Genomic DNA, 14,785 nt, shown 5'->3' on the forward strand with positions numbered 1-14,785 from the left:
AGTGATGATAATTAAGCTGTTTAGTCCAGTATGACCAGAATTATGTAGAGGTGAGTACTTAGTTACATTTACTTCAGTAACTTTTTTTAACTCCACAAGTAACAAAATGGCTTTATGATGACTATATTAAATTATTTTAAGTTGAATAATTGTATTTCTTGCACCACTCATTCAAATATAATTAGTGTTAGTAGATTTTATGTCTATCTTTTGAAAATACAAGATTTTATGCATTATTTTATGTTTTGTCCTTCAAAGTACTCTTGTTTAGGCTATTATACCCCCTGCAATATGGTTACTTTAAAATAATATTTTTAATGATAATAATGTAGAAAATCTGGCAAGCTATTTTATAAGAAATGATCAAAGCAAGATATGCCAACAATAAAGTGGGGAGGGGAAAACTTTTGTATTTTGTTATCTTGCTTTACAACGTATGTGTCTTGAGTGCCCTGGTTTTTATTAATTAATTCATAATTTATTGTCTAACTATTCTTATGTGTTTTTGCCTCAAATCAAATGAATCTGGACTTGTTGCTTGTTTGTTATTATTAATTCTGTTATTACAATTAAAACTGCATGTAAAAAACAATCAAACAAACAAACAAAACAAAACTAAACAAACAAACAAACAAAAATCCCGGGGTGGTCACCACTATTTTTAAAAGACGTGACACCAAAAAGGCCAGCGGGCCAGATGGGATCTCAGCTTTCCTGCTAAAGACTTTTGCTGATGAACTGAGCCAAGCATGGTGTCCCTTATTTCAAATTTCAGTAGATTCAGTGGATATACCTTTGCTCTGGAAAAAGTCTATTATCACCCCTGTACCAAAGAAAACCTGTCCTAAAGAGAACAATGACTTCAGGCCTGTGGCCTTGACATCAGTGACTATGAAATCATTTAAGCGTGTTATGGTGGGGTTTCTGAGGGAGGAGATAGCGGGTCATGTGGATCCCTATCAGTTTGCTTACTGCAGCAACAGAAGTACTGATGATGCTCTTGTAACTACTGCCCACTTAATACTGAAACACTTAGAGGATCTTTCATCATATACCAGAATATTGTTCATGGATTTTAGCTCAGCATTTATTACAATATTACCAAACATCCTGTTGAAGAAGCTGTTAGAGCTGGGTGTTAACAGTCATATTACTAAGTGGTATTGGGCATTCCTCACAGGAAGACAGCAGCAAGTTAAGGTTAATTCAATGCTGTCAGATATTCAGGTTGTCAGCACTGGGGCACCACAGGGCTGTGTTAGCTCACCTCTTCTTTTCACTTTGTACACCAATGTGTGCAGGAGTAAACAGGTAAACAACTATATACTTAAATTTTCTGATGACACAGCTATTCTTAGTTTACTCAGTAAAAGCACAGATGCCATCAGCTACAGGACAGAAATTTATGAACTGGTGCATTGGTGTGAGGAGCATAACCTTGTCTTAAATGTGGAAAAGACAAAGGAGATGATTTTTGACCCCAAATCTGTCGGGAACCACAGCCCTGTTAATATCAGGGGGAGGGACATAGAGCAGGTGACATGTTATAAGTACTTGGGTGTGTTATTTGATTCTCAGCTCCAATGGAGCCAGCATGTACAGACTGTCTGCTCAAGAATCAGCCAGCGTCTCTATTTTTTAAGACGGCTTAGGTTACATAGAGTGGACACCAATGTAATGCTGTTGTTTTACAAAGCATGCATAGAATCTATTTTACGCTATGGCATGTCAACATGGGTTGGTAACCTGTCAGTCAAACTTAAATCACAGATTTTTACCTTGACTAAAAGAGCGGGTAAAATAATGGGTGTGGCCCCAAGCTCACTTCAGCAAATTTTTGAGGAGACTGTTAGGAAGCTCAGCAGGAAGGTGATCAATGACCCAACCCATGTTCTTCACAGTCAGTTTGAGTTGATGCAAGGTATAGGGTCCCAAACTGTAAACTGAACAGATCCAAACATTATTTTGTGCCACTAGCTGTTAATCTGCTAAACTCAGATAGTGCAGTTAAAAAATAATTATAACAGGCTTAGGGAATGTGCAATCAAAACTGCACATAGGCTTAGGGAATGTGCAATAATTAAAACTGCACATAGGTTCAGGAAATGTGCAATTAAAACTGCACTTAGGCTCAAGGGGAATGTGCCATTAAAACTGCACATAGGCTTAGGGAATGTGCAATAATTAATAGAATACAAGAATGCAAGGGCTTGCCTGTTAAGAATAATTTAAAGGTCCTGTTGGTGCATCACTCGTGGTCATACTTGGTCTCATATTTACTTTGTTCTGTGGTGTTTGTTTATGTGGTGCTTTGTGTTGTGTTGTCCTGTTTTTGATAAAGCATGTTACCCCCTGTCCCAAGACAAATTTCTCCCATGGGAGACAATAAAGGATTATCTTATCTTAAAACAAAACAAAACAAAACAAACAGAAAATTCTGAACCAACCATCGTTGGCCGCTGGAGGCGCTGTCTGATCTGTTCCAGCGGAAGTGTCCACTGCAGAGTTGCCAAGTCTGCTTCTTTATATCAACTTTGTGTTTTATTATTATTATTATTATTATTATTATTATTATTATTATTATTATTATTATTATTATTTATTATTATAATAATAATATATATATAAATATCTATTTTTCTTTTATAAAGAAGCATTTTATGGAGCTAAATTATTCCCTGATTGTGGGAAACATGGACTGGCGTGGGTAGTGTTGTGTTTTACTTTTTGTTTTTCCTCGAGTGAAGCAGAAAAGAGGGAGCCACTGTCTGTGTGAATGTTCATGTATTATTATTATTATTATTATTATTATTAATAATAATAATAATAATAATAATAATAATAATAATAATAATAATAATAATAATAATAATTATTTATTTTATTTTATTTTATTTTTTGGAAAGTCACTTGTAAATTTTGGAGGCTGCGCTTTTTGCGCTTACTCCTGAACGGCACTTTTCACGGCATAAACCTGGAGATTTGGGTATTTTTCAGTTCAGTAAAGGCAAAAATTTTGACTTTACCAGATAATTTATTATTTTATATATTTCAGTTTTTATATTACATATGCTATAAAAAATATGCACATCTCATTAGCACATTCAGAGGAGACAAACATCAGGGACTTGGGTTTGCTTTTGGGGGGGCTTTTTTTTTTCAGTATCTGGCAACCGTGGTTCCTGTGCGTGCGCTCCGCGGGTCATCTGCTCCTGTTTTAGCCTCTTCTCACCGCTCTTCTCTCTGTTTCCCTCCGTAAACCCCCAAAACCTCAGGTAAAACTCACAGATGTGTTCCTTTTACACCCAGTCTTTCATCCCAGATTGTAATAAACATAAATTCAAACGATTAAATTAGTACAGTGCATGTGAAGTGTTAGCGCCGTTAGCTGTTGTGCTAACCCACCACTTCTAGCTGCAAATCAACTCCCCAAATGTGCATCTTTTACTTTTTAAACGTTCAGATGAATTTATTTTACTGAAATTCACACATTTAAAACTAACACTGGTTTAATCTGTGTTTGTTTAGGGACCGCTACTGTGTCGATATCAGTGCATTTAAATGCTAAATGCTAAAGATGCTATTGTTTTGTAGCTGTTCATTCATTCATTAAAGTTAATTATTTTGTGAAGATGAGATTCGTTTTTTTTAACCGAGGCAAGGTCCACTTGCTATTAACATAGTTGAAGATCTTATTTCAAAGATATTTACCCCAAATTCAAGAGAAGACACAAATTTACCGCAGATATCTGAACCGTCGACCAGTCGATATAATCGACTATTAATGTCATAATTACTAGTTTTCTGATTATTAATCATTAGAAAGACTGCGCAGACTCTAACACACACGTCAAATTTCAACCATAGCCGTCCTCTCTTTGATTATCCCTGTCCTTTATTATCCTTTTTAGTTCATTGTGTGTAAATGTGTGTTCTCTGAGCAGAGATGGGCGACAGTGACGATGAGTTGGACCGTAGGCGTCGGGATAAATTCAGGAGGGAGAGAAGTGACATGGAAAGGTCCAGAGAGCGAGAGGAGAGGAGGCGAGACGACTGGCCCGAGAGGTATTACTAGTCTATTACCAATGCTGTAAATAAGGGTCAAACTGCACAGATGAAGAGGTAGCTGTGAAATCCCAGCTCCTACCTCTGTGTACTGTTTTTGGACACGTCATGTTACCCACCTGGTTTGTGTATGAAGTTTTTTTTGAGGGAGTGATTGGTGGTGACATTTTGACATTTCACAAAATAAGCTGTGAAAACAAAACTGCATTTTTGTTGCTTAGTTAAAGTAAACATAGCATAGTTGGTTATCGACATATATTGCCATATCAAGGTATCCCATCACGAGGGACCCTGTGATTTCCAATCCTGATAAAAGTATAAGTGACAGTTATTGTAGTTATTAAATATGAAGAATTCCTCAAATGTGCTGGAATGAAATGATTCACATCTCCAGATTTTCAATACTTTACTTCTCATTTGTGTTCATTCTTTTGCACTGTGGTGTGTTTACAGACTACTGTGTTTTCTGTGGTGTGTTCAGGGACTGGGATCGTGGCCGTGAGCGCAGGAGAGAGTATGACAGAGGACGGAGGGAGCGCTTCTCTCCACCCAGACACATGAGCCCACAGCACAAACGTATGAGGAGGGACTGGTCAGTATAATCCACTGTGTACAGTCAAATAAATGATTAGGCTACTAAAGTTATGTCATTCAAATGTTGGTGTAGCTTCAGAGTTTCGAAGTGATGTCATCTGTAGGTTTTTCTATGTCCTGTAATGGGGTGGGCGATATCTCGATATTTTAAATATATCGAGATAGTTTTAAAACTCGATATGAATTCTGACATATCGTATATATCGATATAATGCTTATATTTAATTTTGATTTCGCTGCTTCGCTTGTTTATCTTCTCTCTCATCGCCCGCGCGCCCCTGCCTCCCTGATTTTGTTCGTTCGTGTCTCGTTCACTCGTCACTATCGCCGTGAACGCCGAAAGTTGGTGCCAGTGAAAAGCTTCAAGCACCACGAACCTTTTCCACCATTTACAGACAAAACCATCAGCAGCACATCCTCATATTCCACCGAGTCGCGTCCTTTAGCCCGAAAGAAGCTAAACGAGCTGAGCTGCGTGAGAAGTGTGCTGTTTATGCAAATGAGCCATGCGCTTAAGTTTCGTTTCTGTAAAATGTAAACACACGCGCGCAAAACTGCATTAAACACATTATTATCTCAAACGGTCTTATGTGGCTCTATAGTCGTTATGCTTTATATCTTGTAAAGTTTAGCAATGTAAAGTTTATTTATGCAGAAGATTTTAATTAATAATCTGCTGCAGTGTCACTTGTACAATAGTGTTTGGAATTGTTGGGTTTGATCTGCAGTGGATTGTGGGAAACCTCACAGCTCCTTACTGCTGGATAAGAACATGGATTTATTAAAATAAGGAACATCCTAAGCTTCCTCTGCTAAAGGAGCTCACAGTTATGATTATAGTTTGGATAACAGAGTTAATGCAAAGATGAGCTTGTGTTGAGTTGTTTTATTTATGAATGAAAAGAAAGAAATATGTATTATTTCTTTTATTTTACAGTTAAATTATTATTTATGTAATTAGGGTTTTTTGTAATCTTAAATGTTCCTATATGAACTGCCGACCTCTTATACTTCAATTTTTTTTAAAAAAGACCTTGTGGAATTTGGCATATTTGTTTTTGCAGTTTTCAGTTTTAGGGGGTTATTTTTTCTTGAACGTATATCGAGATATATATCGTATATCGAGATATAGCAAAATATATCAAGATATATTTTTTGATCCATATCGCCCAGCCCTATCCTGTAATTTTCTACTTATTTTTCAACTTTACTCAGCAAATTGCTTTTTGATTGGTATAAAGCTATTATTTATGTGTACAATATCTATTATCCCACCAGAGTAAGACCAGAGGAAATCATAAAAAAAATGTCATATGCAGAGTAGAGAAGAGGCAAGTGACTGGAAGGTTAGGATCAGTCTCCAGGAAGTGAATATAAATTAATAATATAATGTCCCCAAAAAACTTGGAAACCTAGTATGTGTGTACTTATTTGTACGGGTAAAGCCACCCCGCTGACTGTATCTTTTGTGTTCTCAGGGATGACCACCGGGGGGAGCCATACAGATATGACATGCCATATGGAGGGCCTCCATTTCCTGGAGGCCCCCACTGGCCCCCTGAGTTGCCCCACCTGCCCCCTCCACATGGACACCCCCTGCAGGGAAGGTACGACAGCACCAGGGGGTAAATGGCACTGGGTGGTTCATGTTGAATTATTGATACTTTGCAGTGACATCACGATGGGGAGAGACTGCTTGTATCTCTGTGACAGAATATTCAGCAGGTACCATAGTGACACAATGCAAACATAGCCTGAGATATTTAGATGGTGTGAAAGCTCAAGAAAAATACAAAATCTGTTTAAATGACACATTTTCATGGGCCTGCATCCCCTAGTCCCCCAGAACTCACCTCCTGTTTATGTGTTTATGTGTGAGGTATGACTAACTGAAGAAATGTTAGCTAAAGGCCGCCACACACAACAGGGTTTTTTGGTCGACGATTTTTAAACGTGCGACAAAAAGTGCACCCCATAGATACAAGGAGAATCTTACGAGATTTTAAATTTCTGATCGCAAAGACTGCTGCAGGATATGGCTGCACACCGGAGGCTACAAAGTTGTGAGTGCACTTGCATCTGCTGTTCTTGTCTAGAGTAAAACAACTGATTTTGACTCTTGAGTGTTCAAAAGAACAGAGCACTGTACTTCGAGTTTAGATACAAGTCAAAACTGTGTTATTATTGTTTGTCACACTGTCACCCAATACAGGAGGAGCGCAGCAGCTTCAAAATCACATACAAGGACACAAAGTCAGGTCAAGCCTCCCCAAACTCTGGGAGAACCAAATCGCAGCCACAATCTGGCAAATTCTCCTGTAGTGTGTGGCGGCTTTAATGCTAGCTAGCTTGTGATTGTAATGTTGTTGTAGAGGGACTTGTTTAACAAAAATACAACAGGTGAGCTGATTTTGTGCTGATTCATCTGCAAAGTATCAATATACATACATACATATTTTTGGTTTAAAAGTGGGTAATGGTGTTGAAGGTCTATAATTACAGTGATATTAATTTGTGACAGGTTGGGTTTGATGGATCCAGACTTGCCCCCTCCAGGTCCTCCCACCATGAGGAGCTTCAAGGTACTGAACCAGATCTCAAAGCAAGGATTCTGGCTTGACTTGAAATGTGATAATTCAAAATGTGTTTTTTGTTGTTTATTCATTTTATTTGGTGGTTTCAAATTGTAGAATGTGAAGAAAAGTCTGTGGCTCCATGGCTTCATTTCAGAACGCAATTTTGACCTGGTTGTTTTAGTCTTTTCGTTGTTTTGTCCATTAAATGCTCTATGGTGTCCCCCCCCAAAAATGGATTAGTCAATTAATAATTTTATTTAGATTATAATGATTTGTCTGGGACAACAGCAGAAAGGAGAAGTTAGCAAATGAGTTAGCTGAAGATTTGATATTTTATGGTATTTACATGTTAAAAAAACCTCATGAACTCATGATTCAAAAGTTTAGTCTATATATTTCTTTGTTGTTTGTTTTTACAAAAATTCCTGTGCACTTAAGTGTAGTTTTGTGGGTGCACTTTGGACCAAGAGTTTTTTTCTTTGACTAAAGGCCTATTTGCTCTATTCTAGGACTTTCTGCTGAACCTGGAGGACAATGTGGATGAGACAGAGGCAGTGAAGCGTTACAATCAGTACAAACTGGACTTCAGGCGGCAGCAGCTGCAGGACTTTTTCCTCTCGCACAAACAGCATGAGTGGTTCAGGTCCAAATACCACCCAGATGACATCACAGCCAGGAGGGCAGAGACTCAAGCCGCGCTCAAGACTCGATTGGACGTTTTCCTCTTCCTTCTCGACAACCATTGGCTAGACGACATCAAGCTGGACATGGACCACGCCTCTAAGATCATCAAACTCATGGACGCAGGTAAGACAAAAACTTAACTTGGACTATAGCAGGACTTAACAATGACCAGAACAAGACCAAACTAGGGCTAAATCAGAACTGGCTTTTCGAATATCGGTCTGCAAATATATTTGATGAAAGCTAATCTGTGGGGTAACAACATTAAGAACAAGTGACAATTCAGTTTTTGATTCCTTTAATCTTTAGGCTGAACTCTGCTCCAAACTACATGATTGTACTGACATGGTACTGACTGTAGAGCTCTCCATTATATACCTAATTTGATCATATCAATAAAAATGACTATATCTCGCTTACCTACCTCTGTCCCCTTCTTTTTTGCACATTTTCTCAGCTGGCACTTGTTTTACAGTAACTTCCTGAACAGCATTGTGGGTAATGTAATCCTTGTTGTTTTTTTTGTTTTTTTTTTCCAGCTGTAATAAAGATGGAGGGGGGCACAGACCTGGACCTGCAGGTTTTGGAAACTCCTGTTGCCGCTGGAGATGCTGAGGGCGGGACCAGTGCAGCGATAGAGGGCGGGGCTACAACAGAACCAGGAAGTGAGAGCAAAGACTCAGAGCAGGCAGGAACCTCAAACGAAAAACCCAAAGCAGCAGACACCAGCCCCGAGACAAAGGACCAAGACAAAAAGGTGACAGAGGAGTGTACTAGACTAATATGCTTATACAAGAAATAACTACTACAACTTAAAAATATAGTAATATTTATACTTTCATTCATGTAGCATAAAATAAATAATGAATAACGTCATATGAGAATACTGTAACGATGCTAGTGAATCTGCGTTATGTAACTTTTCTGGCTCAATTTCCGCCACCTGTTCGTCTCCATGGAGATAGTATTGTGAAATGGGGAGGGGTTTGTATTTTTATTGTAATTTACTTGAATTCGTTATATTGTTTTTGCCTAAAGGAGGAAAATGAAGAGACTAAACAAAATGGAGAGGAGGAAAAGATGGAGGAAGAGAAGAAAGAAGAGGAGGACAAGAAGAAACGGGTGAGTTTTAATGTTCCATTATTATTGTCTGTTTTAGAGGAAAAGATACTCAACAAAGTAGTTCTTACTGGTACTGGTACTGAAAACATAAACACTGAAACTTGCTCAGGCCTATATATCCTTAACAATAATATTGCCCAATATTTTTCTGTAATTTTTCGCTATTTCTAACTAAGAGGTAGTTTATGTTTATACAGTCATTATATAATGAATAACAAATTAGATTATATCAGAGAAAATACATTGTCATTTATTTTTCACAGAAGTTAATTTTTGAACTTGAACATAACTCTACATTTGTGGGACCTTGCAATCAGTTTTAAATGGTGACTATGGTGATATAATACAACACAATATTAGATTAACTGTTTCTGCTGTAAAAAAAGACATCTTATCATTTACTGATTTCAGTTTTTTGTTTTTTTTTACTTTTCACACACATTTAGGCCCTGATCTAAGAACCTTTCACCTATCTACTCGTTTTGAATTTTTTTTTTAGGGCAGGAAAAGAAAACACAGCGTCTCAGCTGATTCTGGAGAGGGCAGCGCCTCTGAGTCAGACTCTGACCAATCAGAGAAGGAGCAGTCGGACAAGGACCAATCAGAACACGAGGAAGACGAGGAGGAGGAACCTGACAGCGGTGAGATCCCGGATTTAGTCCTGGCACTAACTGATTAAAATAATAGTTTAAAATATTAAATATTCATTTCGTGTGTCCCCAAGTAAATTTCATTTTGTAATTGTGGTTTTTTTTTAACAGAGCGACGAAAAAAGCGTAAAGAGAGAAGTAAGAAAGAGGAGGGGCCAGCGAAGCCACGCCCTCTTCACCTGACAACATCACTCTTTATTCGGACCATCCCACCTGAGGTTTCCAAGGAGGAGCTCACCAACGTACGCATCCAAGATTTTTAGTCTTCTATATACTATCTACATGTTTTTTTTGTCATTTCTAATATTTTGAAAGAAATACTGTATTTATGAATAAATAGTAATTTTCTGAGGGCTCAAGCCTTGAATACAGCACAATACAGGATTACATGATGCCTGAGTCAATCAAATACAAGTACAATTCAGAGTTTTGTATAATAGGTCTCCTTTTAAAATTCCTGAATAATCCAACTTATTGTACCTAAAAGTTAAAGAAAAAATGACAGAAAATGATTTAATTATGACAATTAAAATTATTTATTGTTTGTCTTGTCTTTACAGTTGTGTCGCAGGTATCCAGGATTCTTACGGGTGGCGCTGTCTGACCCTCAACCCGAGAGGAGGTCACTTTTCAAAAATGTTTAAAATGTTTGGTACTTTATTGTCAGCTGTAAGTAACTTTGATTATATGTTTCAGGTTTTTCCGCCGTTGCTGGGTGACATTCGATCGCAGTGTGAACATTAAAGAAACTTGCTGGAATCTGCAGAACATTCGGGTAAACAAAGGGGAGGTGGATTGTTTAAGGCTAAAAGATTAATGGCGGAATTCATAGGAGTTTGAGCTGAACAGTATTGGGATTGCATCTAATTGGGATCGCATTGTTTATTATTTTCTTTAAAAATTGCATTAGTGATGTATGTAATACGTCTTTAATAAGCGTTAAACTAAAAGAGGAATCAAGCATTTCAAGTTTTGTGCTAGTGTTCAATTGGTTTCAATAGTTTCATAGTGTTTTTCTTGAGTAATCATGACACTTTGGATGTCTTTATTGCACTGAAAAACCCTCAAAAATGTGTCCTTACTGTGAGTGGACTTGCGTCTCCATAAACATTATTCTTACTTCTTGTTTCCATGGAAATGTGGATCATTTGCCTAGAGCATTGCAGTTGTGTTTCTTTTTGGAGAATGTTCCCAAGTATGATTTCTATTTCCATGGAATGAGCACCAGGTGACGTGGCACTTCCAGAAAGCTGCAGTGTTTACTTGACTTGTACTAAATATTATTTTGAGTGGAAGCAAAAACAACACTGAAAATTTAGGAGAAAGATACATTTTTGGGCAAAGGATTTTCAAAAATGTAATAGTGCCAGCAGTAGACCTGGCTCAGAGCAGATTAAAACTGTGTACATGAGGACAGAGGAAGTCAGATAATTAAGACAACGTTTAAATATCTTTTATTTATTTCCCCTTTTCAGCTGAAGGATGTGGAGCTGGCCCCGGTGGTGAACAGAGACCTGTGCAGACGAGTGCGCAGCGTGAACGGACTCACTTACCACAAACCCATCATCAGAAACGACATCCGCCTTTCTGCCAAACTCATACATGCCCTCGACCAGAAAGGGGCGCTCTGGAGCTCTGAGGTACGAGTTGGCCCTGGGTTCGTCCTGGTTTAATTCTGGGCTTAGTCCTCGTCTTAGTCCTGGTTTGGTCCTAATTTAGTCTTAATTTAGTCCTAATTCAATCCTGATTTAGTCCTGATTTTTATGATTTAGTTCTTAATACTTAAAGTTGATGTAATTCTAGGTTGGTCTCACATTAGTCCAGGTTTAGTCCTGGTTTAGTCCTGTTCTGAGCCCCAGTCCCTGTTTCAGATGGAGTCCAACCCGGTTTTGAAAAACATCACGGACTACCTGATTGAGGAGGTGAGCGCGGAGGAGGAGGAGCTAACGGGGGTCGCTGCTAATGAAGCTAATGAAGCTAAAGACCCCTCAGAGGTTTCCCTGGAAACAGACGAGACACTGCTACAGGTGGGACCACAAACACAACATGCTTTCATTAGATTCAGTTTAGTTCTGGTTTGGTTTATTACTGAGCCATTTTAATCCAACCACATCACAGAATTTGCAGATTAAAGATGCTGTACTTAATTTTTACTGTCTAAAAGAGTGGAAACAGTATTTTAAAGGGTTTACAGTGGTTATTCCTTAAGTTATTTTTTACTAGCCAAATGATTATCTTAATCAGTCTCCGCGATGAGTTTATAAGTGCTTTTCATAACTTTCATGCTAACTCACATCAGTGGCAGTTTATACAGTATTTCAGTACTAGTGTAACACAAATTTTGCTCAAAGACACGTGGAAAAAAGTGAGGTACCAGACCTAAACAGGTATTATTATACAAAAAGAGGGCATCTTACACAGTAAATGACAGTGCATGAGCTCAAAAACCATAACCCTATTTTGTTGTTTCCTCAGGTGTTGGACAGGTTGCTCTTGTACCTGCGTCTTGTTCACTCTGTCGATTATTATAACTTCTGCGAGTATCCTGCAGAGGACGAGATGCCCCATCGCTGTGGCCTCATGCATGTGCGGGGCCCCCTGCCTGTGGGGAAGATCACTGCAGCTGAAGGTGAGACACAGCAATTAACCAATGTGTTTAACATGGATTATTTTAGAAACTTAAGAATTTAAAGACCTGGTTTTAGTCTAGGGTTTATGCAAATTATAAAGGTCTTCCAGGCAAACTGACATCTCCATGGAGAAAGTGTTTTGAATGTTCTCCAAAAACTTGTTTAAGCTCTTTTGTAGTTCATGTTAAGTACTAGTTTTGCTTTGGCCTCCTGATTGGTCAGTGAGTTATGATGTAATACTCCTCTCTACCCTGTGACTGGCCAGTGTCGGAGCACCTGAAGATGTGTGATCAGCGCATGGCTCCTCTTTTGTCTCTGTCTGAAACTGTGAGTGAAGAGGAGGCTGCGAGACTGGGGAAGAAGGACCCCGAACAGGAGGTACAATAAGCCATTATCTACTGCATAATATGTACCTATGGTACTGTATGATAAAAGGCAAGACTATTTAGGTCCATGTCATACGATGTCACTGTAGTTGTTTGGAACATGCAATATTGTTATTTGACCCAACTGACAACAGTAAACTTAACACGTGCTTTTCTGTTTCAGGTGGAGAAGTTCCTGACTGCTAACACTCAGGAGCTCAGCAAAGACAAGTGGCTCTGTCCCCTCAGCGGCAAGAAGTTCAAGGTCTGGACCAGGACTTGAACCGTAACCTGTCTAATGCCATGCTCATTTGATTTTAAGCACTTCAGCTTTGGCGCCACTTAAACCACAAAGCTGCTATATGATTCTCATGAATTTATGAATATCATGAGAATTCATCTCATTGCCCAAGGATAGAAAAACTGGAGACTAAATAAACAATATAAAAACTGGGATAGAACAAACGGGACAAACTCAAACTGTATCACTGTATCAAGAGTCCTATTCGAGGAGTAGGAACTGAACCTGGACTTGTTGAACCAGGACTTCTGTAACTTTGACCATTGTCTCTCTTCAGGCTCCAGAGTTTGTTCGTAAACACATCCTCAACAAACACGGAGAAAAAGTTTCCGCTGTCAGACAGGAAGTACAATTCTTCAACAATTTCCTTTTAGACCCCAAGAGACCCGCACTCCCTGAGAACAAGCCCCTCCCCCCACCAGGTGACAGCAGCTCATGTTATTGACAGTAGCAGATATGATATTGGTTAAAGGAGATATTTTATGCTAAACTGACTTTTATGAATTTTACTCACATTTGTAGTTACAGTGATTTATGGATTTTTGAGTAAAACGTCTTTACTGTACAAGAACTACTACTACAAAATAAAAATATGGAACAGCTAATTTACTGTTACCAAAGAGCCAGAGTGTCAACAATTACCAACTGATCTATCTTAAATATTTTATTTCTGTTTTTCTCTCTAGCTCCTCCTACAGCGATGCAGCCGTTCCCTGGTCAGTCGCCTCAGCAGCAGCAAAGCATTCTGGGATACCCTCCTGGAGTGAGACCGCCTATGCCCGGGTTCCCTGGTAATGACCCCTTCTCATTTACTTTACACATTAAAGGCTAACTTTTTTATAAATATTGTTGGTCACATTTTCATATAATCCACTGAAAACTCAACTCTGATTATGCTCCTTAAAGGTTATTGTGAACATGGTAAAAATGTATTTCAATATTATCATTTATCGTGATAATTTCAGAATCAATATATCATACTTCAGTATTTGACTACTTAACTATGGTTAAAAATGTCAGCTAAAATTCTCATTGAAGTTTTATATTTACTGTTTCTTGAAGGGGCAGGCCCATATCCAGCACAGTTTGGAGCAGGGAGAGGAAACTACGACTCTTTCAGGGGAAACCCAAGTTTTCAGAATAAACCCAGAGGCACCAGGTGAATCTTGTGCTCCTTCTGATCCTCTTCTCTGCATCCTCTGCTTCATCTGACCCTCTCCTCTCTATCCTCCTCATCTGGCCCTCTCATCCTTTTCTCTCACTCTCACTCACTTCATATATATTTGTTTTTTCAGAGGGATGAGAGGAGACCCACGCAGCATCATTGAATATAGAGACTTGGACGCTCCGGATGACCTAGATTTTTTTTAAGCCTGACTTTTCTAACCTCCTTTTTTAAATTCTTTTTATTGTAATATTCCCTCCATTTGTTTTGTTTTTGAGTGAATGATCAATTGGAAGAGTGATTTTTTGACCAACGTTCAAATCTACATGTGTCTCATAACAATAAACATCTTGTGGAGGACTCCAACTGTCTCTGTTCTGATATTTGTTTTAAGATTGCTGTGGTAATGGATGTTTCACTTGGTTTGTGTTATTATCCCTGTAATTACTGGGCCTATCCAGATTAAACAAACTAACACTAAGTAAATGCAATGTCTTCATCAGCAGCACAAATGGAAGTATTTTTTATTATTATTATTTTTTAAATAGCCACAAGAATCAGTTTCAATAGTTTTTAGTCTTGTCTGGTGTGTTGTTGTTAAGATGCTGTTACTCTTGAGCATACAATTTGCCT

The 14,785-nt window shown here is 38.4% G+C and overlaps 1 protein-coding gene across 1 annotated transcript; it reads left to right on the plus strand.

The window, feature by feature from the left end:
* Positions 1-3,150: 3,150 nt before the first annotated feature.
* Positions 3,151-14,518, plus strand: LOC110160279 (serrate RNA effector molecule homolog). Its single transcript, XM_055156415.1, has 21 exons — positions 3,151-3,275; positions 3,945-4,065; positions 4,547-4,657; positions 6,138-6,266; positions 7,181-7,241; positions 7,745-8,042; positions 8,459-8,676; positions 8,958-9,041; positions 9,541-9,682; positions 9,803-9,933; positions 10,252-10,313; positions 10,388-10,466; positions 11,167-11,331; positions 11,563-11,718; positions 12,167-12,320; positions 12,587-12,699; positions 12,871-12,951; positions 13,265-13,409; positions 13,674-13,778; positions 14,050-14,146; positions 14,283-14,518. Exons 2-21 carry the CDS (start codon positions 3,947-3,949, stop codon positions 14,356-14,358), a joined length of 2,526 nt encoding a protein of 841 aa, XP_055012390.1. The 5' UTR covers positions 3,151-3,275; positions 3,945-3,946; the 3' UTR covers positions 14,359-14,518.
* The last annotated feature ends 267 nt before the right edge of the window (positions 14,519-14,785 follow it).

Source organism: Boleophthalmus pectinirostris, unplaced genomic scaffold (assembly GCF_026225935.1).
Source record: "Boleophthalmus pectinirostris isolate CB_2022bp ecotype Guang Dong unplaced genomic scaffold, ASM2622593v1 HiC_scaffold_20, whole genome shotgun sequence".
Taxonomy (NCBI): Eukaryota; Metazoa; Chordata; class Actinopteri; order Gobiiformes; family Gobiidae; genus Boleophthalmus; species Boleophthalmus pectinirostris.

Excerpts from the sequence above, each read along its gene's own strand:
- LOC110160279 (XM_055156415.1), top strand. The coding sequence starts at position 3,947 with ATGGGCGACAGTGACGATGAGTTGGACCGTAGGCGTCGGGATAAATTC. Across the intron at positions 7,242-7,744 it reads CCACCATGAGGAGCTTCAAG|GACTTTCTGCTGAACCTGGA; the intron begins GTACTGAACCAG and ends GCTCTATTCTAG. Across the intron at positions 12,700-12,870 it reads AGAAGGACCCCGAACAGGAG|GTGGAGAAGTTCCTGACTGC; the intron begins GTACAATAAGCC and ends TTTCTGTTTCAG.